The 26095-nt window shown below is 38.7% G+C and overlaps 5 protein-coding genes and 1 long non-coding RNA gene across 8 annotated transcripts in view; 5 read left to right on the forward strand and 1 right to left on the reverse strand.

Annotated features, from left to right (window-relative positions):
* Window positions 1–2183: 2183 nt before the first annotated feature.
* On the forward strand, window positions 2184–4999 carry hoxb8a (homeobox B8a). 2 transcript variants are annotated; one of them, XM_079876810.1, is made up of 2 exons: window positions 2184–3017; window positions 3832–4999. In XM_079876810.1, exons 1-2 carry the CDS (start codon window positions 2594–2596, stop codon window positions 4143–4145), a joined length of 738 nt encoding a protein of 245 aa, XP_079732936.1. In that variant the 5' UTR covers window positions 2184–2593; the 3' UTR covers window positions 4146–4999. The 2 variants fall into 2 exon arrangements, with proteins under 2 accessions (XP_079732936.1, XP_079732935.1); XM_079876809.1 differs by having other exon boundaries at window positions 3829–4274.
* Window positions 5000–6054: 1055 nt separating this feature from the next.
* Window positions 6055–10385, forward strand: hoxb7a (homeobox B7a). Its single transcript, XM_079889680.1, has 2 exons — window positions 6055–6594; window positions 9617–10385. Exons 1-2 carry the CDS (start codon window positions 6171–6173, stop codon window positions 9871–9873), a joined length of 681 nt encoding a protein of 226 aa, XP_079745806.1. The 5' UTR covers window positions 6055–6170; the 3' UTR covers window positions 9874–10385.
* A 1923-nt stretch (window positions 10386–12308) lies between these two features.
* The window catches only part of hoxb3a (homeobox B3a), a 74472-nt gene continuing 60685 nt past the window's right edge, over window positions 12309–26095 (forward strand). For both annotated transcript variants that reach the window (XM_079885476.1, XM_079885475.1), the window contains exon 1: window positions 12309–12750. The gene's annotated coding sequence lies outside the window, so the exon portion shown is untranslated. The remainder of the gene's footprint in view (window positions 12751–26095) is intronic.
* Window positions 16274–26095, reverse strand: part of LOC307166864 — a 259475-nt gene continuing 249653 nt past the window's right edge. Inside the window, exon 4 of the long non-coding RNA XR_013822702.1 lies at window positions 16274–16555. This is a non-coding gene — a long non-coding RNA (uncharacterized lncRNA). The remainder of the gene's footprint in view (window positions 16556–26095) is intronic.
* On the forward strand, window positions 18123–20176 carry hoxb6a (homeobox B6a). Its single transcript, XM_079885586.1, has 2 exons — window positions 18123–18601; window positions 19607–20176. The coding sequence occupies exons 1-2, from the start codon at window positions 18172–18174 to the stop codon at window positions 19861–19863; spliced, it is 687 nt and encodes a 228-aa protein (XP_079741712.1). The 5' UTR covers window positions 18123–18171; the 3' UTR covers window positions 19864–20176.
* Window positions 22228–24664, forward strand: hoxb5a (homeobox B5a). Its single transcript, XM_079885572.1, has 2 exons — window positions 22228–22921; window positions 23545–24664. Exons 1-2 carry the CDS (start codon window positions 22342–22344, stop codon window positions 23790–23792), a joined length of 828 nt encoding a protein of 275 aa, XP_079741698.1. The 5' UTR covers window positions 22228–22341; the 3' UTR covers window positions 23793–24664.

Here is a 26095-nt window from a genome sequence, read left to right on the forward strand (position 1 = left end):
ACTTCCGTCTCATTTCAGCTGAGTTTGCTCATGGAGTAACACACAATTGCCACTTGATGGCAATGTTGTTCCATCAAAAAGAGACTGGCTGGCCACCCTCCACCCCCAAACCGGAAACACTGGGGCAAAAACATTTGCAGACATGTGCGGTATTACACTTGACTAAAGTAAGGTTCACACAATTTCCCTCTGTTACAGCGGAGCTTTTGAAAGAAAAGAAGAACATTAACTTCAGAGGATTCTTTAATTTATGTGATAAAGCTCTTTTATTTTTTTCCTCTTCTCTTTGTGTACTAACAAATCTAGCCTATCTTTATATTTTAGGATACACAAACTTAATTACAATGATCAAGATTAGGCTACTTTTTATTATTATTATTCTGTAAAACCCAAACAAAATAGTTATTAAAAGTTTTCAGCTGCAGCTTATTGAGAATTATTGGAGCAATATTGAGATTAATTAAATCACTTTATTATCTGCTCCATTTTTATATGACCCCAAAAATTGAGAGATGTGATGTTTCTGTAATTGTTTTAAATAATAATATATATGATTTAAATAAGATATCACCACACAAAACTTGGGTTAGAAAATGGTTTATTGACAGTAAAAACACTATTGCATTGAAACAAGAAAATGTACAACAACATACGATAGTGTGATGTTCAATAAATTACACCATTAATTTCATATTTACTGTTCACAGCAGAATGTCTCTCATGCTTTGATGCATTATAGATTGTGACTTTTACATCAGAACTTAGCATGCGAAATTGTATGGATGTTTAAGTAAAGCCGACTCGAGTTTTGCTAGTCAAACGGGGAGGTTCACGCTTGGTGAACTCTTTGTCTTTTTTTTTTTTTTTTTTAAGAGAAGAAACGTTTAATAACTGTAAAAACAACATGTGCTTAAGATTAATCCGTAAAATAGACACATTAACGTTGTATATAACCCATGTGTTGAAATGTAGCCTAAATAATTCTGTAGAAATAGAATTCATTACATTTAACAAAACTGCTTATACATCGCAAATTAAGTTGTAAAATGACAAGAAGCAGCAGCATTAGTTGGTGTCATATAGATATGAAAAATAGAAAACTTTTGTGTGCGTTATGTGACCATGATTATTCAGTATATAAGAATACTATTTAAATATTTGCATTTTTTTTAGAAAATGAATATACAATTCTATAAATAATAATTCTATAATTCGAATTCTATAATTCCCCCCGAAATCATAACAAATCCAGAAACATTTAAAACTGTTACAAACACGAAGAATATATTGTTTGTTTGTTTATTTATGTGAAGCTATTTGCTTTTGTTAGAAAAGTATATGCACGCTACTTTTCACCCCTTGGATTTTCTTGATAATGTAAATCAGATTTACTTGTTCTAAACAGAATGGCAAACAAAAAACAGAACGAAAATGACAATTAAGGGACTTGCTATTTCTGTATGGATAAAATTCGGAGTGAAGCATTTACAGCACTGGTCGCGGAGCCTCATAAAAACCTAACAGCTTTTTGATGCACTACGTCAACAACAAACAGTAGGGGCGTTTATTGCATTTCATAGTTTGTTAAACCATTTACACCACCATTACACCTGACGTGCAGTTAAATTTCGACATCCTTATATCTCTGTAAATATATTTATGGAAATAAAATGATCAAAATGTTAAATATGACCATCTCGCTTATTTTCGATGCGCGCGCCTCAGTCGCTGCAGAGGATGCTTTTGCAAAATTACGCATGCTTATAAGGTTTTTAGGATATGTTTAAACTGATACTAATTAAATGGTGTACCTTTTAAAATTGGCCGTCTCGACCCTGACATTTAAAAAAAAGAGACTCGACCTCGTTAGAGAGTTGGAAATTAACGACTAAATATGCATCACTTTAGGTTGTCTGTGATGAACATGCAAAAAATCAATCTTTCAAAGGGGTTTGGAGTGGAGAAGTTGAGTGGGGGAGGGGCAGAGGCTGTGCACTTGATCTGATGCAAAGAGGCAGATTTCTCATTAACTTGCCCGCTTGAACATATTAATGTGCATATTCTCCCCTCCTCTCTTCTCCCTTGGCCCCCCTTCTCTCTCCTGCTACCTCGCGCTCTAACCCTCTCAGCTCTCTCTCACTCGCTTTCTCTTTTTCTCTCTTTTTCATTCTCCCGCTCCCTTCATATCAGAATCGCACAGAGCGGTGTCCGTGTGGGGATGCGATAAGCCAATGGAACGAGGATCCGATAGAAGATGCAAATGATCCTGAAAACACACCGCAAAATATGAAACTACTCGTTTGCAGCCGAGTAAATCATAGAAAACTGGTTGGGAACTGGCACCGGAATTCACCAGGATTGTGATGCTGGAACTCTACAGCGGGGACATGCTTATGGAAGCTTTAGATAAGTTGTTTTAACAAAGGTATACGAACGCAAATCGTTCAGATATTGGAACTCAACGCTTTGCTGCTGCATTTTTTGTTACCTCAGTAACTGTGAAACTGACAACTCTCTGAAGCTACAGCGCTGATATAAAGACATTCAAACGCAAACTCTTGTACAAAATCAGCACCACCAACAACATCAAAACATGAGCTCATATTTCGTCAACTCTCTCTTCACTAAATACAAAAGTGGAGACACTCTACGGCCAAACTATTACGAGTGCGGATTTGCTCAAGACCTTGGGACGAGACCCACCGTCGTGTACGGTCCAGGCACCGGGGCCACTTTCCAGCATGCCCCTCAGATTCAGGAGTTTTACCACCACGGCGCGTCCACGCTCTCTGCAGCGCCTTACCAGCAGAGTCCCTGTGCGGTAACTTGTCACGGCGAGCCGGGAAACTTCTACAGTTACGATGCTCTCCAGAGGCAAACACTTTTCAGTGCTCAAGACGCCGACTTGGTTCAGTATAGCGACTGCAAACTCTCCACGGGGGGCATCGGCGACGAGACGGAAAACGCAGAACAGAGTCCGTCGCCCACACAGCTGTTCCCGTGGATGCGACCTCAAGGTGAGCCTCTGCCGGTCAGCTCGCGTTGTGTGTGTGTGTGTGTCTGTGGAAGTGACATAAAACCTGAGTTTGCCTCACGAACAAAAAAGCAAGAAAAAAAGCAGTGCAGTTTAGGTTTAGAATTGCATTTCCTGTGTGCACGAGAAGAGGGGGGACAATAGCTGGTTTTATTGTTTTATGGTGTTCAAAACTTGTGAATCACTTTACAGTTTAATGACCCCGTCATAGAAAGGCAGGAGTGTGGGAGAGAGGAAGAAGAGGGCGAGAGAAAAGCCCCTTCTCTTCTTGCTGTTTCCATGTGTGAGACTTTGCCCCACAGCTGATCTCTCACTTCTCACCCAGGTCAAAGTTTTACTGCAGCCTTTAACGACTTACAGTGAGCCTCGAGTTTATTTCACTACACAGTGGTCGTTTCACAATGATTGTGTCATTTATGGCTGTTCCTAATCCTTTGAACATGTGAAATAGTATAGACTGCTTTTGACGACTCTATACTGCGGGGTTAGTGTTGCCCATTATTGTGTCAATTTGTGTGTAAGTGTTGTGGTAGGATACTTATATTTTTAATGGTGGAGCTTTTTACATTAATTACTGTGTTAGACTGTGGGGAATCTCCATGGTAGCCTACACTAAAAACCTACACATAAACTAATAATGTAACGCGATTATGTACTGGAGTAGATGTTCATTTTGCGTGAAAGCTGCCTTTGTGGATTGTTGCTTCACAAATATGTTTGAACTTGATTCTAAAATTACGATTTGGTGGGTGTTTTGAGCTCTGATTAACATCTAAAAACTTCTTTATTGCCAGTAGCTGCCGGACGGAGGCGAGGCCGCCAGACCTACAGCCGCTATCAGACGCTTGAACTCGAGAAAGAGTTTCTCTTCAATCCCTACCTAACGCGCAAGAGACGAATTGAGGTATCACACGCTTTGGGACTGACAGAACGACAAGTCAAAATCTGGTTTCAAAACCGTCGCATGAAATGGAAAAAGGAAAACAACAAGGACAAGTTTCCAAGCAGCAAGTCTGAACAAGAGCAGATCGAAAAAGAGAAACGGGAGAAAGAACAGGCATCCGGGACACAGTCGGCCGGCGAAGACTGCGACAAGGAAAAACAAATGTAGAGCGGATGCGAGAGTGTGTTTGTGTGTGAGAGAGAGCGAGAGAGAGAGAGAGAGAGTGTGTGTGTGTGTGTGTGTGTGTGTGTACGTGTGCCAGTCAATCGAAACGGCAAATAATAAATAAGGAAAATAAAACACAGACAATGATGAAGAGAATAACGGTGTTTGCATGGGAGGTTTGTCTCACAGAGACATTTTAATCAAGCCGAGTTGTTACATCTTTCACTCGAGGAAGGAACAGAAAAAATGACTGGGATCAGACAAATTACTATACACTTAATATGGTGACCACAGAACTTCAGGAAGACGAAGGACATGAAGCATTTCTACTTTTTACCTGTTGTTCAGAGTATGATAGTGTTAAAGCTAGTCTCCTTTCTTTGTGAAATAATTATCGTGAAACTTATGTTTCTATTGTTAGGATATTGTCATTAACAATTACCTTGGCAGCTGTATAGTTTTAAGTTAAATGGTGCACTTTTAACTGTTCTCACTTATATGTTATGATGATGATGTAGAATTAATGACTTCCAACAACATGAAACTGCCTATTTATGCCGTAGAATCTCTTTTTACACTTCTTTGGTTCTTCTTAAATCGATGGTATTTTTTGTTGTCTTCCTTTCTTGGGGTAGCCTAAGCATGCGCACAGTGGATTATAAAAATGAATAAACATAATAAAAAAGAAATTTTAAAATGATGTCATGTGACCCATTGTTTACAATCATTGTTTGCTGGTGAAGTAGTTTATGAGATGACTATATGTTTTGTTGTCATTCTTAACTGTATTTTAATGTCTAAAACTGGAGGCACCGGAGGAAAGTGGACACAATAAAGTTTACAAGCGAGAATCCGTGACACCATGTGTCCTCAACATCATTTCACGTTACTGTGCGGTTCCACGGTCCGCTTCAGTCAAAAAGACCTCTAGGAATAAGAATATTATTATAAGCACAAACATGGATTAGTACACATTGTTAATGATGACAAATCTCATAAAAATACCTTGTAGTGTGGTCTGATTCTTGATTTATAGTAAGATAATTTAACTAAAAGAGAGGCGGCATGCAAACCACAACTGAAAAACCAAACTATTTTGTCAGACCAACACCGTAACACGACACGATATAATATGCCACTAAACAGAAACAGACTATGTATTATCGTGAATCTACATCAAAAATCTCTTAAAACGAAATTTCATCGAGCTGAACTCTGTTATATGTGGGCATTTGAGTTATGGGAGCACATCATGTCAGGTGAATTACTGTCGTAAGAGTATGTGGGCTTCTCAAACATCCAGAAACATCCACGACATGACTTTCGCGAACATGCATTAGCAAAACATGTATAGGGAAACTATTTGGGATGCACTGAACCAGTCCGTCGCCATGGAAATGGCTAACGTTGGTGGTGACTGCTTAGGCTATTGGGATGATTTGAAGCAGAAACTAGTAAGGGCCCGAGTCATCATACTCTTGACACGGACACTGTACAGACATTGCAAAAATGCAGTGATGAGATTGGGGCACTGCACCGGTGACAAGAGGAAATAGTGTTGAAAATCAATACAGAAATAAATAGGTTTCTTGTTATTTGTGTGGTGCCCTTCCAAACGGGAGGCATGTTCCTAAATCTGGACAACCTGAACTCATTTATAAGTTTGTACAACCCACACTTATTTATTGCTTGACGCGGATTTGGTGATTACAGAAACCTTCTCAATAGCCTATCGATTTGTGTGTTCTCCCGTGCGTTTGTGTTGACTGTAGGTACCGTTGGTTGTAAGTGAATAATTTAACAAATTTATGTGGATGGTCAGCTGCGCAGCCCTTCTCCACATTAGACAGGGCTCTGGGAAGCCGTACACCCATTGGAGGATATGTCATCACGTGCTGCCCATCACGTGGCCCCTGAGGAAAAAGGGGTGATTTTTGGTGTAAATCTAGACTGTAATTCTGTAATATATCATTGGACCTCGTAAAACCGACACTAAAACTTCTTAGCATATAAATCACTTCTCAAATTATGAGTTCATTGTATTACGCGAACGCGTTGTTTTCCAAATACCAAGTGGCGAGTTCTGTCTTCTCTAGTGGCGTGTTTCCCGAGCAAACTTCTTGCGCCTTTTCGTGCAGTTCGCAACGGGCCAGCGGCTACGGCTCGGCTTCTACCGGTGCACCGGTCTCCTCCACATCTTCTGTCTCTCTGTCGAGCATGTACACTAACGGTGCTTGTCTTTCCAGCCAGACCCAAGGCATGTACCCCACTGCGTATGAGCTGGGAGCTGTCTCTTTGAACATGCACAGCCCTCTGTTTGACCATCCGAATCTACCCATGGTGAGCGCTGGCGATCTCTGTAAAGCGCAAAGCAGTGGTAAGGAAGAGCAGAGGGGCCACCATCAAAACAACGAAAACAACCTCCGAATCTATCCGTGGATGAGGAGCACAGGTCTGTGAAAACTGAATGTTTCTTGAGGACAGGGGTGTGCGTATGTATGTCTGAGGGGGAGGGAAACAGGTTAAGGGGAGCGACCAAGTCATTTCAAAAAGTGTTCTTTTCTTCAGATCTTTTTTTACGACTAATTAGTCGTCATAATTCAAGACATCCTAGTACGTAGTATTTCGCGTTTTGTGAAAAAAGGGAGGGGACGGTATGAGAGGTTTGGATGAATTATGTTTAGGTTTAACAAATATGTATTCTGCTGACAGTGTGTTATCATGGTGGAATGGAATCCATCTTTAAGTTAGTTAGGAAGATGAATCCATCGTTAAGTTAGTATGTGCTCAAGCAATTACATTAAATATTCTTATATTTTTATATAGAGGGCGGGGCCTTGTTTTTCTAGGGTATGTTACAGCTGGGTGGGCCTTTGTTTTTAAATTACTCTCAGTAATTTAACTGTGTGTGTGTGTGTGTTATATGCAGTATGTTGTGCATGTATGTGCTTGTCTGCGTGCGTGTGCGTGGGCATGTGTTGGAAGTTTTACAAAACATGCTGTCATGCGTCCAAGTTCCCCGACTAAACTATTCGCTGAACAAGGGTTTTTAAAAAAATCGTCTGCGTTTCGTAGTAATAGCGCTTTTCACGCGTGTAGCCACCACACGTCCCGGCTGACGCATTTGAAAAGAAGGTCGACAAGTTCTCTTTTAATGATTTTCTGCGGCCTCTCAAGACACTCCCCACGAGCACAGACGTTCCTATCAGTCAACTGTCAACCCAGGACGCTTCTTCTCTTGTTAGCTCCTAGTGTAAAAATACAACAACATAAATAGTTTTGAAACAGATACCTCATTAGCAAAGTTGTTGACATTACTGGCAGATAGTCATTGTCAGCCGAAGGTGTATAGGCCTACATTTTCGTTCTACGTGTGAAATGCCATTGCCATTTTATGAACAACGAATGTGTCATAGTTAACCTATTACTTTGTAAGTACAGAGACATTTTTTTTTAGCTCTTTTAATTATTTTAAATTACTTTAATTTGAATAATAACGGCAGCTATTTTACTTTTGTAAATGGTGATGTTAAACACGAATAAGCCTCTTTTTAAAAAAGGGAAGCTGCTTATACATATTTTATTAATTCGTTTATTTTTTGTTTTTAAAAAGTTAGTCCACTGCCATGTCTGCTGTAAAGGCCACATTTTTGATACGCCAAAGCTGGTGTAGACAGTTGCATAAAAAGAAACCCTAAACATTCACGAGTACATAAACAAATACCAAAAAAATAATCATTTTGCTTCTACACATTTTAACATATCAGACATGTATGCTGGGCCTTGCACCCCCAACCACAAGGTTTTATGTCTTTATAGGGCCAGCTGCCTTTTCGGTTGATTTCGTGCTTTCGTTTGATATTTCACATAGATGGTCTCTGTCCCTCACTTTATTTCTCTTTCACTATTCACAGACGGACACATTCACACAGGCCAGATGAAATTCTATTTCCATGTCTATCATTGGGGAGACCGTGTACGTCAGGGACCCTGAACAGTGACCCAACACAATGCTCGCCCTTGTTTTAACTCGTGTAAAAGCGTTTCGTTCTGCGAGGACAGACATAATGCACTTAATTTATACCCCTGAAAGAACGAAATAGCGGTATCTGCTTGGATTTACATACAATACTTATATTTCTCTCTCTATTACTCTCGTGCCTTCTGCTTTTCACTCAAATTCTTCATGTTTTTGCACAGTTTGTGCTAGATAGTATAGTATCAACAAGAAGTGTCACGGCGTTGACGACAACACGGAAGTAAGATACAAACGACTGAAGAGTGCAATAAAAAAAGTTCAAAAAGCACAAAACAGCACCCATTTGTCGACAGTCTGCTGGAAACGGAAACGCAGGGACAGCAGAAAGTCACTGACCGTGCATGGGCAAGGTTGTGAACGTCTAGTTAGATTTCTTCTCTCTAAACGTGCAGCTAAAAGATGGATACTTTACGTAGATGGCTTCTTTATCTAGATGGATATAACACTTCAGCGCGAATGTGTAAGGGAACTAGATCATGTTGTTGACTTTGGTCATGTTTAGAAGGAAGTCTGAACGCCAGGCCACCATTAGAGTCACGGGAGTGTGCAAGCCAGAGAATACACTTACAGCAGGGGTATTTGTATACTTTCATTTTGCTTTTGAATTACATTCCACTTTTATATTTAAGATGCAGTTTTAACCTTCAAAGTTAAGTTGTAATTCGACTGTGTTGTATCTTAATCTTAATGCATGTAACAGTTCAGACGCACGGTTAAATTATATAGGCCTATGTGTGCGTTTCGTTTTGCTATTTTTACTAGGCTATGTGACCTCATGTAAGGAATACACATCCAAAATATAATTTAGAAGACTTCAAGACACGTTTGGGTTTGATGACCGCTTTTTATTATTATTATTATTATTATTATTTCAGGATTAATAGCTAACTAATCTTTCCTTAATAATGGATTTCACTAAGGCACTGTGCCAAAAAATAAAATAAAAAAATAAATCGTATCTAAATATTTACCTTCGCTAATCTCAATAGCATAAAATGTATCTGTATAATGACTGACCGCTTTGTTATGGTTAGTAACACACCTATACGAGAATCAAGCAGCCATGCGTATTGAAGTCTCATTTCCCCCAGTGTGTAGCCTACTGAAAATACTAAAATATGTCGAATCTGTTGTTTTACATTCACAAACTGAAGTGTAGCCTACTTTTTTTTAGCTTAAATGGGAGTGATTTTTCGATAATTATAGCCTATCATATTTAATGCTTTTAATGAATTTTAAGTTCTTGAAATCCTTCGTTTTCATTCAGACCAATGGTGATTCACAAAGGCAGACATGTTTTCATTGTAACCATCGAAAAACATTCGAACTCTTCTTATTGATTGTAACAGATTTTCCTTTTTTTTTTTACGTGTTTTTGGTAAACATATTTTCATACTTGTTACGCTTTCTGACCCTTCTCCCGCGTTTCCCACAGGTGCGGACCGGAAAAGAGGCCGTCAGACATATTCCCGCTATCAAACATTAGAGCTGGAGAAAGAATTCCACTTCAACCGTTACCTCTCACGGCGGCGGCGTATAGAGATTGCACACGCCCTGTGCTTGACCGAACGCCAGATTAAAATCTGGTTTCAAAACAGAAGGATGAAATGGAAGAAAGAGAACAAATCAACGGGCCGCAGCTCTCCTGCTGCTGACCAAATCGGGGGCGACGAGGAAGAGGAAGATGAGTAGCGACGCATGTGGCATACAAATAGACTGTCCTGTATACTATCGATTCGACCTGCTTTAATTCAGGATTCACTGAGTTGAAACAAAAATGCTACTTAGAATACTGTGGGCAAAATGTCAATGTCGTTTACCTAAGTAACTTGTGTTAGAGGTGTTAATGTCTTAGACTCGTAAATATAGTTAATACATTACAAGTAATTTTAAAACGCATTCTAATATAGATATATGATACATGTATACTCATACTGTATAGCCTACATTATATAGGCTATATATAGGCTTAATATTAATGTCAATAACACTATATAGGCCTATCATATATTTGTGACATACAGGCCTTGTTTGTGCCTATTAAGTTCGACCTAGTCACTGCAGGGTGAAACACAGAAGGGAGCAATTTATTATTTTATTTTTTTCTAATTTTGATATACCCCTGTTATGTAGGCTTATGTGTACATTTTTGTATGTATAAGCATTTTTTCCTGTTCATAAGTGTTCAAATAAACTGTACTGCTGACCACAAGATGTTTAATTTTTTTTGGTTTCCTTTCCAGTTTTCTTTTCTGTATTCTTTGCTTGCTTTTCGTTTCTAGTCGGAGTAAAATCACAATAATGTTGTGCCAAATAACCCTGAATGTGATAATACCACAAGCATATATTTATTTTATAAAGACCCCTGCCTTTTTAAAACAGTTCCTAAAAAATACTCGCGGAAATCTGCCACTCCGTAGCCTAGTATAATAATAAAAAATAAAAAATAAAAAAAAATAATAATAATCTCAGAAGGAGAATCAGAAGCAACCTGCCTGTCTGTCTATTTATTAGTTAATCATTTATATTCACTACCAGGTTAAACATCTTCGATATGTTTTTTATTTTTTATTAACAGTTACATTATAGGCTATTACTAAAATATTTTGGTTTTATTAATCCTTTAGGGTTATTTGGGAATTACAATAGTTCTGTTGTGGACAAAATATAGACTATTGAAATAAAATATATTTCTATATACATTTACGTTTTAAATCTTTAAATATAAATGAGCAATAATGTTGCAGATTTCGTAATGATCAGTTATCTCACAAAGCAGTTTAAAAATGAGGACCAGTGTACTGTTTGTTTTAATCTAGGCTATAGGCCGAATATTATTTTGATTCGTCATTGTCGTTGCCTCGTGAACATCAATTGTTATTGTGACTTAATTTTTTTCCTCAGGTCAAGCCGAGTTCTTGTAGAGAAGTGACAGGTTCTGTGTCGTGTGAGACCAAAAGAAGGCGTTTATATTATGGGGTTGTAAACTAATGTGTTTAGTGCATCAATAAAAAGCCGGAAACGTCATAAAAGGGACAAAAAAATCAGTAGAATGGGAAAGCGGCCGGTCTTTTCTGGCTTCAGATCTAAGGTTTGTTACAAAACCTTTTCCGATTTAGACAAAACTGTATAACACTGTAAGTGATCCATATTTTTATTTGCTTATTTTGATTGAAGCAATCCCCTAACTTTTGGATGCTATCTGCTTTTTGTCGCATTGCGAAACTGTCGTGAAGGCCTGTGTATAGTTTAGTGCAGTGTAGCCTATACAATGTAGGCACAATTGCCATAACGCGACAAATGTTTTTGTCCTAAATATTTCGTTCTGAAATGTTTTTATTTTTAATTATAATAAAACGTATTACGGTATGCCAACGAGAAGTCTTTCTGTTTGAATCGCAGACTGTTTTCTTTTCTTTTTCTTTTTTTTTCTTAAATATTAATCAAATAAATAAGTATTAATAATAATTATATTAATCGGCTAATATTTTTTTTTCGTATTTCATATTACTGTATGATATTATGGCTCTGTTTTGAGCGTAATCCTTAGCTGGGGAATATTACAAATAAAGAGCAAACATCCTCTTTTTAGTTAGACACTATATCCAATCCTATAAAAGTAGCCTAATAATAATAATATTTGTCTTAGTCACTAACCAGATTATAGCACCGTAACATTAACTGTTGTAACTTTGATCTACCTTCATTCGCGACATAGTTTTGGATGGCTTCATTTTATATTAAAGCTCATGCCTGCAAAATTGCCTTAAATGTCAAACCGCATTGGTGTTATATTTCGGCTTCAAAAACACAAATAACACATGTTCAAGCCTAATATCTCACACGTTCGACTAATAAGCTTTTCAGCTTAAGTAAAGCAGTGATACAAGCACGAAAAATATTAGATTTTCCTTGCGATTGTATAGAGAAAAGATGGCGACGGCAGAGCTACTGCTGTTAAAACAGTCATGAAGAAATGCAATAAATTCCTTGTTGTTTTATGAAAATTTACAACTTTGTGATAGAACTTTATGAGTGCCTGGGTCCTGGGATTGGCCGAGGATGGTCATGTGGACGAGTAACCGTGAACATGAACTTTTTATGATTTCCCAAGTGGTTATATTGCAGCATTCTTTTGGCCGCGGCACTTAATGTAGCTTCACTGTGCTCCTTAAAGGTTCTAGCTCTTTTTTTATATAGTATATTTTTGCTAGCACTGAAAATCCATACAGTCGGAGAGCATTGTTCAGGCTGATGTTCTCAAATGGAACAGGGAGAGAACAGCCTCCTCTCCTCTCTGCTATGCTAATGTGGCCGCCTGTGATTGGGATAACCACTGCGATGGAGTCTTATTGAGATCTGGACACGCAGTAGGGTCTCATCTAATTTTTCATACGGGGGTCTGACTCCTGTTGACTAAAGCGGATGGAAGCTGTGGTGCCGCTGTCATTTTCACTGCTTCGCTCTAATGGCGGGACCAAGAAGAGCAACAGGACTTACCGAGCGCGAGCTACGGCGAGAGGTTTGAGCCTCTCTGTCCTGGTGCTGGGTGACGAATTATCAACAAAGGTAAGTCTGTCATTGTCTCGCAACCGCTTCGTTTCTCTGAGGTAAGAACTCGACCAAGCCTAATCATGCGCACTGATGGATGTACTCTACTAATAAGCCGCGCGTGCACAACAGCTTAGAAGTAAACACCTATCTAAATCCAATTATTCATTTCCATCTTGGGTGGAGCGGAATAAGCGTTTTGGTGCCTTTCCATGTATTTTTTTTTTCTTCTGGTCAGCGGCAAGGTATTTTAGACCTAATGCATGGTGTGCATTTACAGAGTTTCAGATGTGCTGATTTCGGGTTTTCCACTGCATTACTGTATTAATGATATGGAGCGCAGTCATGGCTGCGGCGAGAGGGCGAGGTTTGAAGAAGCTGTCGTCTTGCCAATCTGATCTTCGCCTTATATAGGCTACCTATAGTCATTTATTACGTAAAATGCTTTATTCAGTACGACATTAAAAGTTACATAGATGGCAAAATGCTTTAATACCGTCCTAAATCACACAGGGAAAAAACAAACAAACAAACAAACTGATAGACAAAAATATAAGGTAGCCTAAAATATAGGGTAATAATACTTGAATAGTTATGTGAAACATATAGGCTATTATATGTTCAAAATATGTACCCAAAATACCCAAGGGTCTCCCCTTGTTCTGAATAGGACGTCTTTCACTTCCAGATCAGATGAACAAACCTTCCAGGTTATTCTACCGGCTGCAGTGAGTGGGACGTAATGATTCCTCGCGGCTCTGCTTGACATCGGTTCTCATCCATTCCATACCGTCCAGCAGTTTTGTAACGTTCCTGGAGTTTCGGTGTTCATTTGTTCAAATGCTCATTTTTCTTAACACGCTACAGCGTTTACTGTATGGAACAAGGATAGGCTGATGTTGGAAATGAATGACGAACCACTTTATGCAAAAACAAAACATACAAACATGTATTCCTTAAATAGGAAATCTATCTATCTATCTATCTATAACATTTACAGATGTTTTTATTTAGATAACTACTACGTAATTACTAAAATGCTTGGAATCAACAGCACATCTCTAAGAAGGATCTCTCTGTTTCCTATACTCACAGTCTTAAAGAATATCCATCCAATAGACAGTGAACAATGCAATATCTAGTATTTTTATATATCAAAACGGATATGTGCATTTAATGAACTTGTTCCACATTTTCCTAATTTCATCTTCCGAGGTGCATGAATCTGCTAAGCCTGTTGTTGAGAGCTGCTGACACAAATCCAAGCACACGAGCCATTTCCCCGCTATCTGGCGCCATCTAGTGTTCATCCTTGTATTTCGCCAACACAGGCTACTTAGAGGGTGTGTTTATTGCACTGGGTATGTGTGTGTGAGCGTGTAGAGAGAGAGCGAGAATTTATTACAGTGCGCATTTGTTTGCTGTATTGTGTGTGTGTGTGTGTGTGTGTGTGTGCGCGCGCGCGCGCGCACGCCAGCGCGTGACGTGTCGTTTTATGGCAGTGTGAGAATGTGTTTTAGTGTTCTTTTAAAGTACGTTTTATTGCCGTGTGAGTGCTTGTGCGACTGTGTGCGCACAGTATCTTTTCTTCCACTTTTATCAAGTCACACCAACATTCGCCACTCACCAACAGATGTGTGCTGTAGCTTTTAAATATTTATAAAACCTCTTAAATGTTGTATGCAGCAAAGCACACACATTGCAGCCGCAGATAACAGGAAAGACAGGGAGGGGTTCTCGGCCCGGTGGCAGTGAAACGTAAAAGAATGTAGGGGCTGTAAATTCTCCTAGCTGTTCTTGCTGCTCTTTGAAGTGTCTGCGTTTGGGGGAGATTTGTGGCACACATGCACTCACTGAAAAAATCTGTGGCCTGAAGGGCTTATATTTCTCCATCTCTGCTTTCTTGCTTCTTGTAATCTATCCAGAATATCAGCATTTGACCACTCCAAGGTTATTCCATTGTACATGGAATGAAGTGCGTCGAGGCCTAAGTGCGAGCCGAGTTGTGTGTGCCCTCGCCAAAACCTACATCCTTCGCCAGTTTTTAAAGCCATGCTGACCTTTTTTTATTTCTTTGGCGTTCTCTCTTAGGAAGTACATACTCCAAGCAATAAGTGTTTATTTGGACTGGTAGTGGGCATAGTAACCGGAAAGAGTGTGTATGTGTGTGTGTATGTGTTTGTGAGAGAGAGAAAGAGAGAGAGAAAGAGAGAGAGAGAGAGAGAGAGAGAGAGAGAGAGAGGGAGAGAGTGTGTGTGTGTGTGTGTGGGGGGGGGGGGGGGTGCTTGGAGATTGTATGACTGTTTAATGTCATAAAGTGTGAATGTGTGATATGGGTTGTCTCTTAGTCTTTGTATTTATTTCAGGGCTCTACTGTTTTGCACCTAAGTAATATGATTTCTAAGTTATTCCAGTCACAAGACTGAGTTTCCATAAAGTAAAAAATACAGTCACTCTCATTTTATTTGCATAGCTGTGGCATTTATAACTTCAGTGGTTTACATTTCAAAGCACGGATAATTACAGAATTGGAATTATTGTTAACGTATAAATATATAAATATAAATATAAGTTCAAAGTAGCTTAAAATAAAATAAAACTTAGTTTTATTCTTTGATCAACCTAAAACAAATCGTATTATTGTTGTTGAAAACAGATAACATTAGGCATTATTACCATCCACAAACTCAAAAATCCCTTGTTATGGGTGGCTGACAAAGCTTCTGAAAATCAATAAGGCTTTTATCCCTTAGGTTTATGATGTTAGTGAAATCTGATACGAACGTAAAAATACATAAAGAACGGGCCGGTTTTCTTTGGGCCAAGTGTGTTTGATTTACTAATTTATAATTGACATCTCCATTTGTTTTGTATGTTGTCTAAAATGTAGTTTTTTTTACGGATTTTTACATATAGAGACGCGCACGTTTAGCTCTAAATGCCATCCATTTATTGCACTTTGCTTTGACCACATGTTAAAGTTTAGCATGTGGTAGAACAGCATTCATAAATTAACAGCAGGCTTAAGGCAAGAGTTTGCGGATCACCCCCTCCCTGACTTTTTGATAGTAAAATGCATGCGCATTTGTTAAATGTAACTTGTTTAACCAGATATAGCCTATTTAACAGATATATTTAATACAAACAAATATAATATACATATAAATAAATCGGTATTTAGGGGACAAGATAAACAGCGAAACCATGAGCATAATTATCGTGAAAATAATGCACTGATATTAAATTAAAGCGTATGAAGACAGCATATATGATAAATATAATGAAAAATATAAATGCGGCAATCACAGTCTTGTCGTAAATTTAAAGGAAGCCTAAAAGCGCCTTTAATTATTTATGTAAAAACACATAGGCTATTGTACACGAAGGAAACACGGCATTTGAAGCAAGGCCTGTACGTCATTTTAAATGTTCAGTTTTAAGAATTCGTAACTTAGGGTACAAACAAATGTCTGACACCAGCATTAAAACAATGAACTCCTGAGTTCTTTTTCATATATTTTAATATAAAGATGCGTTTTTTCAGAGTTGTAAATCATGTTTTACATAGCATGTTTTACATTTTAAATATTTGACATCGCCTACTCACATGTGTTACACTCGGAGGAATACAGAACGTTATAGCATTCTTGACAAAAAGTTCATAACAGGTCACTCCATGTCCAAATGGGTGTGAAATTATTCACTTTTACTCCTTATCACTAAATAAGTGACTTCCGCAGAAAAGTTGACTGTCTATAATAGTCCACTGCAATCCAGTTGTCTCGCTGGCTTCTGTGGTTCTTCGAAGACAAGGAAGAAATACCTGTAAAAAGAGAGAGAGAGAGAGAGAGAGAAAGAGAGAGAGAGAGAAAGAATAATGAAGTTAAAAAAACGCGAGCTTTTTGAGGAAAGAATGCCTAGCACAAACTTATTTAAATGCCAAGCACAATCTCTAGATGTCTTGGTTAAGAATTTATAGAACGTGTAATGGTAGTTATTGCTCATTAATAATTAACAAACGTTGACCGGGCCCTTCTCCCCCTTGCTCATTTCTACAAATGGAAACACAATAGATGCTTTCCGTTCGCAGAAAACTATGCAATGCGAAAGGAAACGCAGCATCCTAGTCAAAGGAAACTGAAATGAAAGTAAAATGCACGCAACCCCCAGTGCGCCACCTTTAAAAATATCCACTTGTTGTGTCGCAAATGGTTTATTGGTCGTATAGCGACAGGATACCCGGCCACCATAACTGTACTTTTGGTTAATGAAAAACACACGCACGCTCGACCAGTGCAGCGCAACACCGACAAAAAGCCAAAACACTGCTGAACTATTTGCTGGCATTCTCAAATCATTAATTAATTTAAGCAAAGGAGGAAACAAATTGTGCGCAATGCTGTAAAAAATGTCATGCGCATACAAAATACATTTAACAAAACTTGTGTTGAATGAAAAACAAATTGACAAAACATTATATATATATATATATATATATATATATATATATATATATATATATATATATATATATATATATATATATATATATATATATATGTACACACACATTTGTTTTCAAAAAATCGTGGATGACAGTAAACGTGTCTTTTATATTCACACATTCAGTACATATTTGTGCTGTCATTATGTGGCAACATGAATATGTATTATTTATATTATCACTAAACAGTTTAATATATATAGGCAACATATCTGTTACCTTCTGAATTTTGTTAAATACTTTTGCTCAGGCTCATTTACTTTGCACTGTTTATATATAGGTTTAGGCTTTCTTTAACACGTCGTTTACCATTTATAAATCACTATGAAATTACAGTGATGAAAAAAGCGTTGAAGCCGAGATCATCAATATGTCATTTTATCTTTTGTGACCTACTTGTGCGATAAGGCCTAGTAAAGTACCCATCTGGAATATAAAGGATGGAAAATGATTAAATGTTGTACGTAATAATGTGTGCTTAGAAAATCGGCTACTCCGGGTCTTGTATGTTGACACTTTACTCTTCAGTGGTATGATAGGACCAAAGCCGACTGTATGTGGGGGCACAAAGTGTCGATGAATTCAATTTAGCGTTTTAAAATTCCTATGTGATTCGCATTGTGAAATCTCATTGGAAGAAACGGAAAGGGAGAAGGGATTAAAAAAAAGCTAGTTCTCTGCTCCGGGGTCCCCCGGCGCGTGCAATCACAGCCCCCCTCAAGGGTGCTATTTTGCAGGCACGTCCGCTCGCTATTGGTCAGTGGCTGGTCAGATGGTACGGTTTCCCTCTGTCCCGCACTGGCACATAGCCACCCAGAACACCCCCCCCCCCCCCCCATCTAAAACCCAATCTCCGATAAACTACTAATAGCTAAACCACTTGGACTATAAAACACAACAAATCATAAACCACGCAAAAGAGCCGTACCCTCCCAATGAGTTCCTATTTTGTAAACTCAACTTTCCCAGTGACTCTGCCCGGAGGACAGGAGTCGTTCTTGGGACAGATACCGTTATATTCCTCCGGATACACAGACCCTTTACGACACTATCCCGGTGCTGCTTATGGAGGTTCCAGTGTCCAAGAGAAGGCGTACCCATCCTCTTTTTACCAACAAGCGAACGGTGCCTACGGCAGGGCGACCGCCGCCGGTCCCTGCGATTATGCGACAGCAAGCTTCTACAGGGAAAAGGACCCTGCCTGCGCCCTCGCCAGCATAGAGGAACACTCGTTCGTGCTCAGTCAGGATCATCGCAAGACAGACTGCACGGGATCGACGGGGAAAGGCATCTACCCTGAGGCCGACGAACAGAAGCCGTCAGCGCCGGTTTATCCTTGGATGCAACGGATGAACTCGTGTAACGGTGAGTTCATGTTGTCTTTTTTTGCCCTTCATTTTTTCTCGTCGCTAATAAAGACGGAGCAAGAGCGTGCTATAGCCTACGTGACTTACAGCTTCACTGTACTATGCCGGAAGCCCAATACAGTGCAAATACGCTCGTCTCCACCATAGTGTCATACTGAAAGCAAAGCCACTCCTGTAAAGTTCTGTGAAATCTTTCAAATGTACTGTACTTGTTTTTGAGGGAGGACATTTGGAAATATGTTCGCCGCAAGGCTCATATCATTTAAATCACTAGAGAAGCGTGTCTAATTATAAACAGAAGAGCTGCTGAATCACCGTATGTCTTATTACAAAATTATCATTGTTGTTCTTTTGATACATCTGTTGCTGTTTGTGCCTTCTTATGATACAGTGACAAGTACATGGCAGTATTAGGCTGTAAAAACACGAAATATATTATGATTGGGCTATGCAATATAAACTACAAGGACCAATAGAAGCTGAACACTCTGTAACTTGATTTTATTCACTGCATATAGCCCTGTCCGTTTACAGTAGTTACATGTTTAAAGTTCAGCAGCATGAACATCCACGGACATCTTTGTACACGTTTCAGTCACAAACACAACTTTGACATGTGCTCAAACTATTATGCGTTGCATCTATGTTCAGATAAGCACAAAAATAGACCGGTATCTTTTGTTTATATCTGTCACGAAAATGAGAAAAGGAGAATCACATTTCCTCAGATTTTAGACCTCTCAGTTTGTCTGCACATAGGTTTAAATGAGGACAACATAACAAAAATTCAACACAACAAATATCATTAAATGTGTTAAAATTGCAGGACAGCAAAAAATTTGATATGTAGTCGACTGTATTTTAGCTGCATGCATTTCGCACTGACTTGAGAGTTTCTTGTCATTATGTCACCCTCGAGCTGTTTTCTCCGGACGCATTTATCATTGTAAAAAACACGCTCTTTGTGTTAATGTTTGACTTTTCTCTTTTATCCCATGGACAGGGACCTTCGGTAACGCTGGCCGAAGGGGTCGTCAGACGTACACTCGCTACCAGACGTTAGAATTGGAGAAAGAGTTCCACTTTAACAGGTATCTGACCCGAAGACGCCGCATTGAGATTGCGCACGCACTGTGCCTGACAGAACGTCAGATAAAGATTTGGTTCCAAAACCGGCGAATGAAATGGAAAAAAGAGAACAAATTGATCAACTGCTCACAAACCAGTGGCGAAGAGGAGGAGGAGAAGAGGACAGAATGAATTTTTAAACGATAAATTTCCCCCACCAAAAGAAAGCTATGGCATAGAGGGCACCAGACACCATGATAACACAAATGAAGACTTTCCATCATGTTAGCAACTGTAGCATTCCTGTTAACTCAATGTAATTTCTTTTGTGATTTCTTTCCTTTTTTTACATGACGTTTAACACATGTGGTTTTGTGCGCTCTTATTCAATTTAGATTTGCTCTTATGACTGAAATGTCCATGTTGAACGAAGCTATTTGAAATTTGTGTCATATTCGTGTTTATATTTAAGCTGTGTAAAAATAAAATAAATTCCCATGTATGGAAAACCTTTTGCTATCTTTCATTTATTCGTAAGTTAAACGTTCAGACACATGACATAATTTATAGAGTCTGAGTGAAAAAGCACTGGAGCAGCTAGATATTCAAGAAAAAAACATAGTAGGAACACACACAAAAGTCTACAATAGTCAAACATTTTTACATGTTTTTTGATTGTTATTCAAGCCTTTAATTAAACAAACGAAATCCAGCCTCTCATGCTATATTTGATGACGGCCGATAATATGAAATGACGGATCCTCATTGCGGAAACACCTGCTTTCCCTGTATTCTTTTTATTTTTGTCAAGAAAACTAGTTTAAACAAATTCACGGTTGACCCATTGGATGATGTAAAGAAAAATATCACTAAAACCGAAAATGTATAGGGCAACGCAATAAACATGCATATTGCTGCGTAAATAATATGAAATTTCAGTACCTGCTGGCATATATGTAAATATATGATACATTTACTATTGTGTGCATGATATTTTAGGACAAACAGTGGTCGCGTGTTTTTCTGACTTCATGAAACAGGTACAAAGCCCCAAAACTCTTCAGTTAGGGATTTGGTTTCGCTTTTTGTACAACTAAAAGGCCGAACTTTGCCCACTTGGTTCCAAAATACTTCCTACAAAGTGAGAGGTGAAAAGGTTCAGCAGGTTTTAATAGATAACCAAAAGAGAAAGCTGACCTGTGGGCGCTGGTCACTCACCCTGAGATACTCTACAGCCTGAAGGGCTAAGCGACAATAAGTGGAGGTTCCTAATTGTGTCAACAAAATTCAACCCAAAATCAGACACATCATTTACATTTAAAAAAAAAAAAATCTACAAACCAGAGTATACATTTATCTATACATGAATGTGTTCACCGAGCACAGTGGGAGAACTTCACGCTTCTTCGCAGGCTAGAATATTGTAAATCTGTTACTTATTGTTAAATTCTGCTATTTTCAGGGAATTAAATATTGCTAAAATATAAGAGTTAATATTGTTCTGAGGTATTTCAACGGTCCTTTTCCGGCTTTAACATAACCACACGTCTATAGAAGTTTAGTAGCCTACAGTTTTACATCATGCACATACATGAAGCAGCAATTGGCGTTTTGTCAACAAACCATATATCATCTTGGAACATAAATCACGATCTCGCATTCCTTATGTTGTCCATACAGTGTGCGAACAGGAACTCATCTTTGGAAGACGTCTACTAAAAAGTCAGATCGCTTCTTAGGATGGAAAAAATACATCTGTGGTATCCAACGATATAGGATTCACTGGAATTTAGCGGAATTTAACGATTTGTTTGAATTTTTTATATTTAATATTGTATAGCCTATTATGTATTCATAATGTAGCTTAGATAATGTTGCCACCAGTGCTTAATTTTTTTCATCATTATTATAGGCTAATATTTATACTATAAAGTACTACTAGAGTGGCCGTAGGGTTTCACATCATACAACTAAAATCTTATTATGTTCTTAAAATGTGTGTTATTATTAATTATTAACATACACATTATTATATGTTTTAATAATACGTTTGTATATGTGTGTGTGTGTGTATATATATATATATATATATATATATATATATATATATATATATATATATATATTATACGAAATGATGTGACAGTTCACCTTTATATTAATATTTGTATTTCAAGTACGCATTATAGATTGTGGGCAATTTTTGTATGCGTAAAGGGTCAATAACTACACTAAAGTTTATTAATATCACAATAAACTACAACGGAAATCCGTTTAATTGCCATTTAAAAAAGAAATAAGTAGCGTTGAGCGCTCAACATATCTTCCAATCGTGCAATAAATTTCATTCCCAGTAGGTGACGCTGTCTGCTCACATGCAGCAAATCCCTGCAAAGGGAGGTACACGTTGACTCGAGTCTAACGACTCCCAGTCTCGTCATCATTTGTAACCATAGAGCATGAATTACCTCTTGAAGTCATCAGTGAGAATTTACGACTGGTCAACAAAAGCACGTGATTCTCAAACGCACCCCCACCCCCATATTTGGCCGCATACATAGCAAAAACGAAGTACAGTGCATTGCTATAATTCATTAATACATCATAAATCGTGAAGCACAGCGTTATAACGACCAAGATCTACAAATCAAGCCCTCTAAAACAACCTAAATGAGCTCTTACTTTGTAAACTCGTTCTCAGGGCGCTACCCAAATGGCCCTGACTATCAGTTACTAAATTATGGAACTAGCAGCAGCGCTATGAACGCCTCGTACAGGGACTCCGGCACCATGCATTCAGGCTCTTACGGCTACAACTACAATGGAATGGACCTAAGCGTCAATCGTTCAACCAGCACTGGCCACTTTGGGGCGGTTGGGGACAACTCCCGGGTCTTCCAGTCTCCAGCCCCGGAGACGCGATTCCGGCAGCCGTCAAGCTGCTCGCTCGCGTCTCCGGAGCCGCTGCCTTGTTCCAACAGCGAAAGCCTTGGACCCAAATGCTCTTCGCCCCCTTCCGACCAAAGCACCACCACTGCGGGTAATAATCTCAACAACAACACACATTTCACAGAAATCGACGAAGCCAGCGTTTCTTCTGAGACCGAGGACGCGTCTCACAGAGCGAACAACTCCGCACCTCGGACACAACAGAAGCAAGAGAGCACGGCAACCTCCACTACCTCGGCGACGTCCGATGGCCAAGCTCCCCAAATATTCCCTTGGATGAGGAAACTACATATTAGCCATGGTACACACGTATTATGTTTACGTCTCTTTGTTTGTTAGCAAATGCGTATTGTGTTCAGTTCTGATTTAAATTCAGTGTGGCGTCATAACAGTCTTTATTTTAGATTTCCGTGAAAGTGCCATAAATCTATCAAGTGTGGAGCCTCGCAAACTGTAGAGGAGAGAATGAGAGCGGGGTGGAAGAGAGGGCAGCGAGGCAGGAAGGTTTACAAGTTGTTGTTTCTGTGAAAAGTTCAGCTTTATGGTGTGTGGGAATGTGATTAGTTTAGTGTTGGAGCACCGCTAATAAAACGGAGAGAAATAACGGGGTGAAAATGCGACGATAGTGGGATGGATAAACAAGCAGCGGGGAAAAAAGTGATTATATAATAACTGCGAATATTTGAGGTTGTATTAAATATTGAGGTTGTAAGTAGCAAAACGAAACAAAAACAAACGCCATGAGCCAAAAGTGAGGCGCTGTGCACTGTCCCATTTGGTGATTTCCCTGTACGCATTCAGTTGTAAATCGTGTCACTCATGTGTATCTATAACAAAAAGTTGTTGGAAACTGTTTTTGAAATGATGTGCAGGTCAATTTTCGCTAATCTTTATTCCCCTTTGCGTTTTGTCCACATTATTCAGATATGACTGGACCAGACGGCAAAAGGGCCCGAACTGCATATACCCGCTATCAGACGCTAGAGCTGGAAAAAGAGTTCCATTTCAATAGATACCTCACCCGAAGGAGGAGGATAGAGATAGCCCATGCTCTGTGCCTCTCAGAGCGTCAAATTAAGATTTGGTTCCAAAACCGGCGGATGAAATGGAAAAAGGACAATAAACTGAAGAGCATGAGCCTGGCTACCGCAGGCAGCGCTTTCCAGCCATAGTTGTATCCCAAGTCCTACTACGTGGTGTGCAAAAGAAAATTACGAGGAAAAATAGGTCTCAAAACATTACTTACAAAGTACTGTACATCGCGGCACCTTTTGGCATGTTATGGATGTTTTAGGCATTTTAAAATTCTACTGTGGTACTGCTATAATGAAGCGAAAATTTGTGTTCACATGTTGTTCTTTTTAATACTATGGTGACTATAATTTTGGCAAGTAAATAAAACTGAAGGGGAAAGAAGCTCTCAATATACCGCCTGTTGTTCTTGTTATGAATATTGTTTATGTGTAAAGTGCTATGTTAATGCTTTCTTGAGAGTTAGCATGTGAGCTCTTAAATGTTATAACTTATTTACCTATACGTGTATACCTTTTGAGTTTACAGCTTAGAAACGAACCTGCCCTTGTATGAAGTGAAGCTCTAGTTTAGTGGTGACTGCATTAAATTTAGCAGACGCCTCTGTATGTTTCATGGTCCTCTGTTTAATAATTGTCTAAATAATCACATTCGATTTGTCATGTGTTCAAACTCTTCTATTATTTTTGAGAGAGAAAAAAAAGGAAATGTGTAAATAGTCCTCACTAAATTCTTGTACCCGTTCATACGTGTGTATAGTTGTATTCCAAATATGTAATTGTATATTACTGGATCATGTTTATGTTCCAAAAAGGATGTACATATTGAACATTTTTATTGTGATCAGTTGGCTATTTGTAGAAGGCAGAATGAACGGCAAACGTGTGGAAAACGAAAAAAAAAAAAAAATTTGTCATGTTGAACTGCCTGTTAGCATTTTGCCAAAAAGCTTTTTGTATTTGTTTGTAGTTTAACTTGGAGTAAAAAAATAAAGTTCCTCATATTCAAATCTAATACATTTCTTGAAAGTTCTTCAATTTACGCACAATCAAGACAACTCATTCTTGGCAATGATTGACAGGTATAGATTACACATTCATAATATTATCTGAAACACAAATATCTGTACGGTCCTTTAAATTACTGAGAAACGTTTTGCTACGCCACAATGCAGATCCGTGAACTGTATATTGACAGTTCACACACAACTTGGACACTAATAGCAAAACGCTAAACCGCACTTACTATTAAGCGAAAACAGACATTAGGAGACATGTTCACCAAAACCTGGCGTATACATAAGTTAAGACGTTTCTATAGTAGGCTACAACTACATTTAAAACACACATTTTCCAGAATGTTTATATAATTTACAAACGCTAGCCCACCCCTATATTTCTGTGTCCTAGTAAACAAGCACTGAGCCTTTAAACTTACCATGCGTGCCAAACTCTTCTCTACCTCTAAGTTTTGAGAGCCGGTTGGAGGTCTCCGCAGTGTACCAACGGCCACTTGCCTTTTGTAATTTTGCTTTTCCCTTTGCCCAAACTATACAAAAAGTAGCTATGACATTTACATGTCAAACGGATGAGCGTTTTATCTTGAAGTTAGATCGTAAAAATCGCCCAGGCCACAGATAGATACCCCTTACTGGCTCTCAAAAGTCACGTGGGGTCCATAAAGTTAGTTTTATGGTTTTGGGGAGTTGACAATGTACTATATATTTCACATTCTAGAATGCAAGTGACGGTTTAACTGCTTCGAGGGGATTCTAAAGGGTCAGTTGTGAGAGGAAGAGCGTACCAGTAGGCCACTACAGTACCAGTGTCTAGTCAGTGCAATGTCTCTCCGGTTTTACTCATTTGGAGGCGGAAATATGGATAGTGGACCGTGCACATTCAAAGTAAGTTCAATTTAAGGCTGCATTGGCCGGTGATTTGATCTAGGAAGATGTGGGAAGGGAAGGGAAGGGAAGGGAAGGGAAGGGAAGGAGGGGTATGTCTCAAGTATAAGTGTCAATCATGTTGTTTCTCTGACGGCAAGAAGAAATGAGATCTGTGATATGAGTTAGGTGTCATGTATACCAGTATATTATTAATATAATGAGCATAATTAACTTGGTTGTAATTGCAATGGTCATTTTTAAATATACTATAATAAATATACTATGTTTACACATAAACAGTGGATACGTTTTAATTATATTTTATCCTTGTAATGTTTTTTTCCGTAAAGTCTTGACTTGTGACCATTTTCTTTAGTTTGCAACTGCACATTGGAACAATCATATTTATGAAATAGGTGAAAACATCTCACTGGATCTTTCTCTCTTACTGACACACACACACACACACACACACACACACACACACACACACACACACACACACACACACACACGCACACAACAATATGACAATATGCCTCCCTAAGGTTCTACAAG

Source organism: Squalius cephalus (genome assembly GCF_949319135.1).
Source record: "Squalius cephalus genome assembly, chromosome: 1".
Taxonomy (NCBI): Eukaryota; Metazoa; Chordata; class Actinopteri; order Cypriniformes; family Leuciscidae; genus Squalius; species Squalius cephalus.

What these genes read in the sequence shown, in the direction of transcription:
- hoxb7a (XM_079889680.1), top strand. Translation starts at nt 6,171, where the DNA reads ATGAGTTCATTGTATTACGCGAACGCGTTGTTTTCCAAATACCAAGTG. An exon ending in TCCGTGGATGAGGAGCACAG is followed by an intron (nt 6,595 to 9,616) that starts GTCTGTGAAAAC and finishes CGTTTCCCACAG; the next exon opens with GTGCGGACCGGAAAAGAGGC.
- hoxb8a (XM_079876809.1), top strand. Translation starts at nt 2,594, where the DNA reads ATGAGCTCATATTTCGTCAACTCTCTCTTCACTAAATACAAAAGTGGA. An exon ending in CCCGTGGATGCGACCTCAAG is followed by an intron (nt 3,018 to 3,828) that starts GTGAGCCTCTGC and finishes CTTTATTGCCAG; the next exon opens with TAGCTGCCGGACGGAGGCGA.
- hoxb6a (XM_079885586.1), top strand. Translation starts at nt 18,172, where the DNA reads ATGAGTTCCTATTTTGTAAACTCAACTTTCCCAGTGACTCTGCCCGGA. An exon ending in ACGGATGAACTCGTGTAACG is followed by an intron (nt 18,602 to 19,606) that starts GTGAGTTCATGT and finishes TCCCATGGACAG; the next exon opens with GGACCTTCGGTAACGCTGGC.
- hoxb5a (XM_079885572.1), top strand. Translation starts at nt 22,342, where the DNA reads ATGAGCTCTTACTTTGTAAACTCGTTCTCAGGGCGCTACCCAAATGGC. An exon ending in GAAACTACATATTAGCCATG is followed by an intron (nt 22,922 to 23,544) that starts GTACACACGTAT and finishes CACATTATTCAG; the next exon opens with ATATGACTGGACCAGACGGC.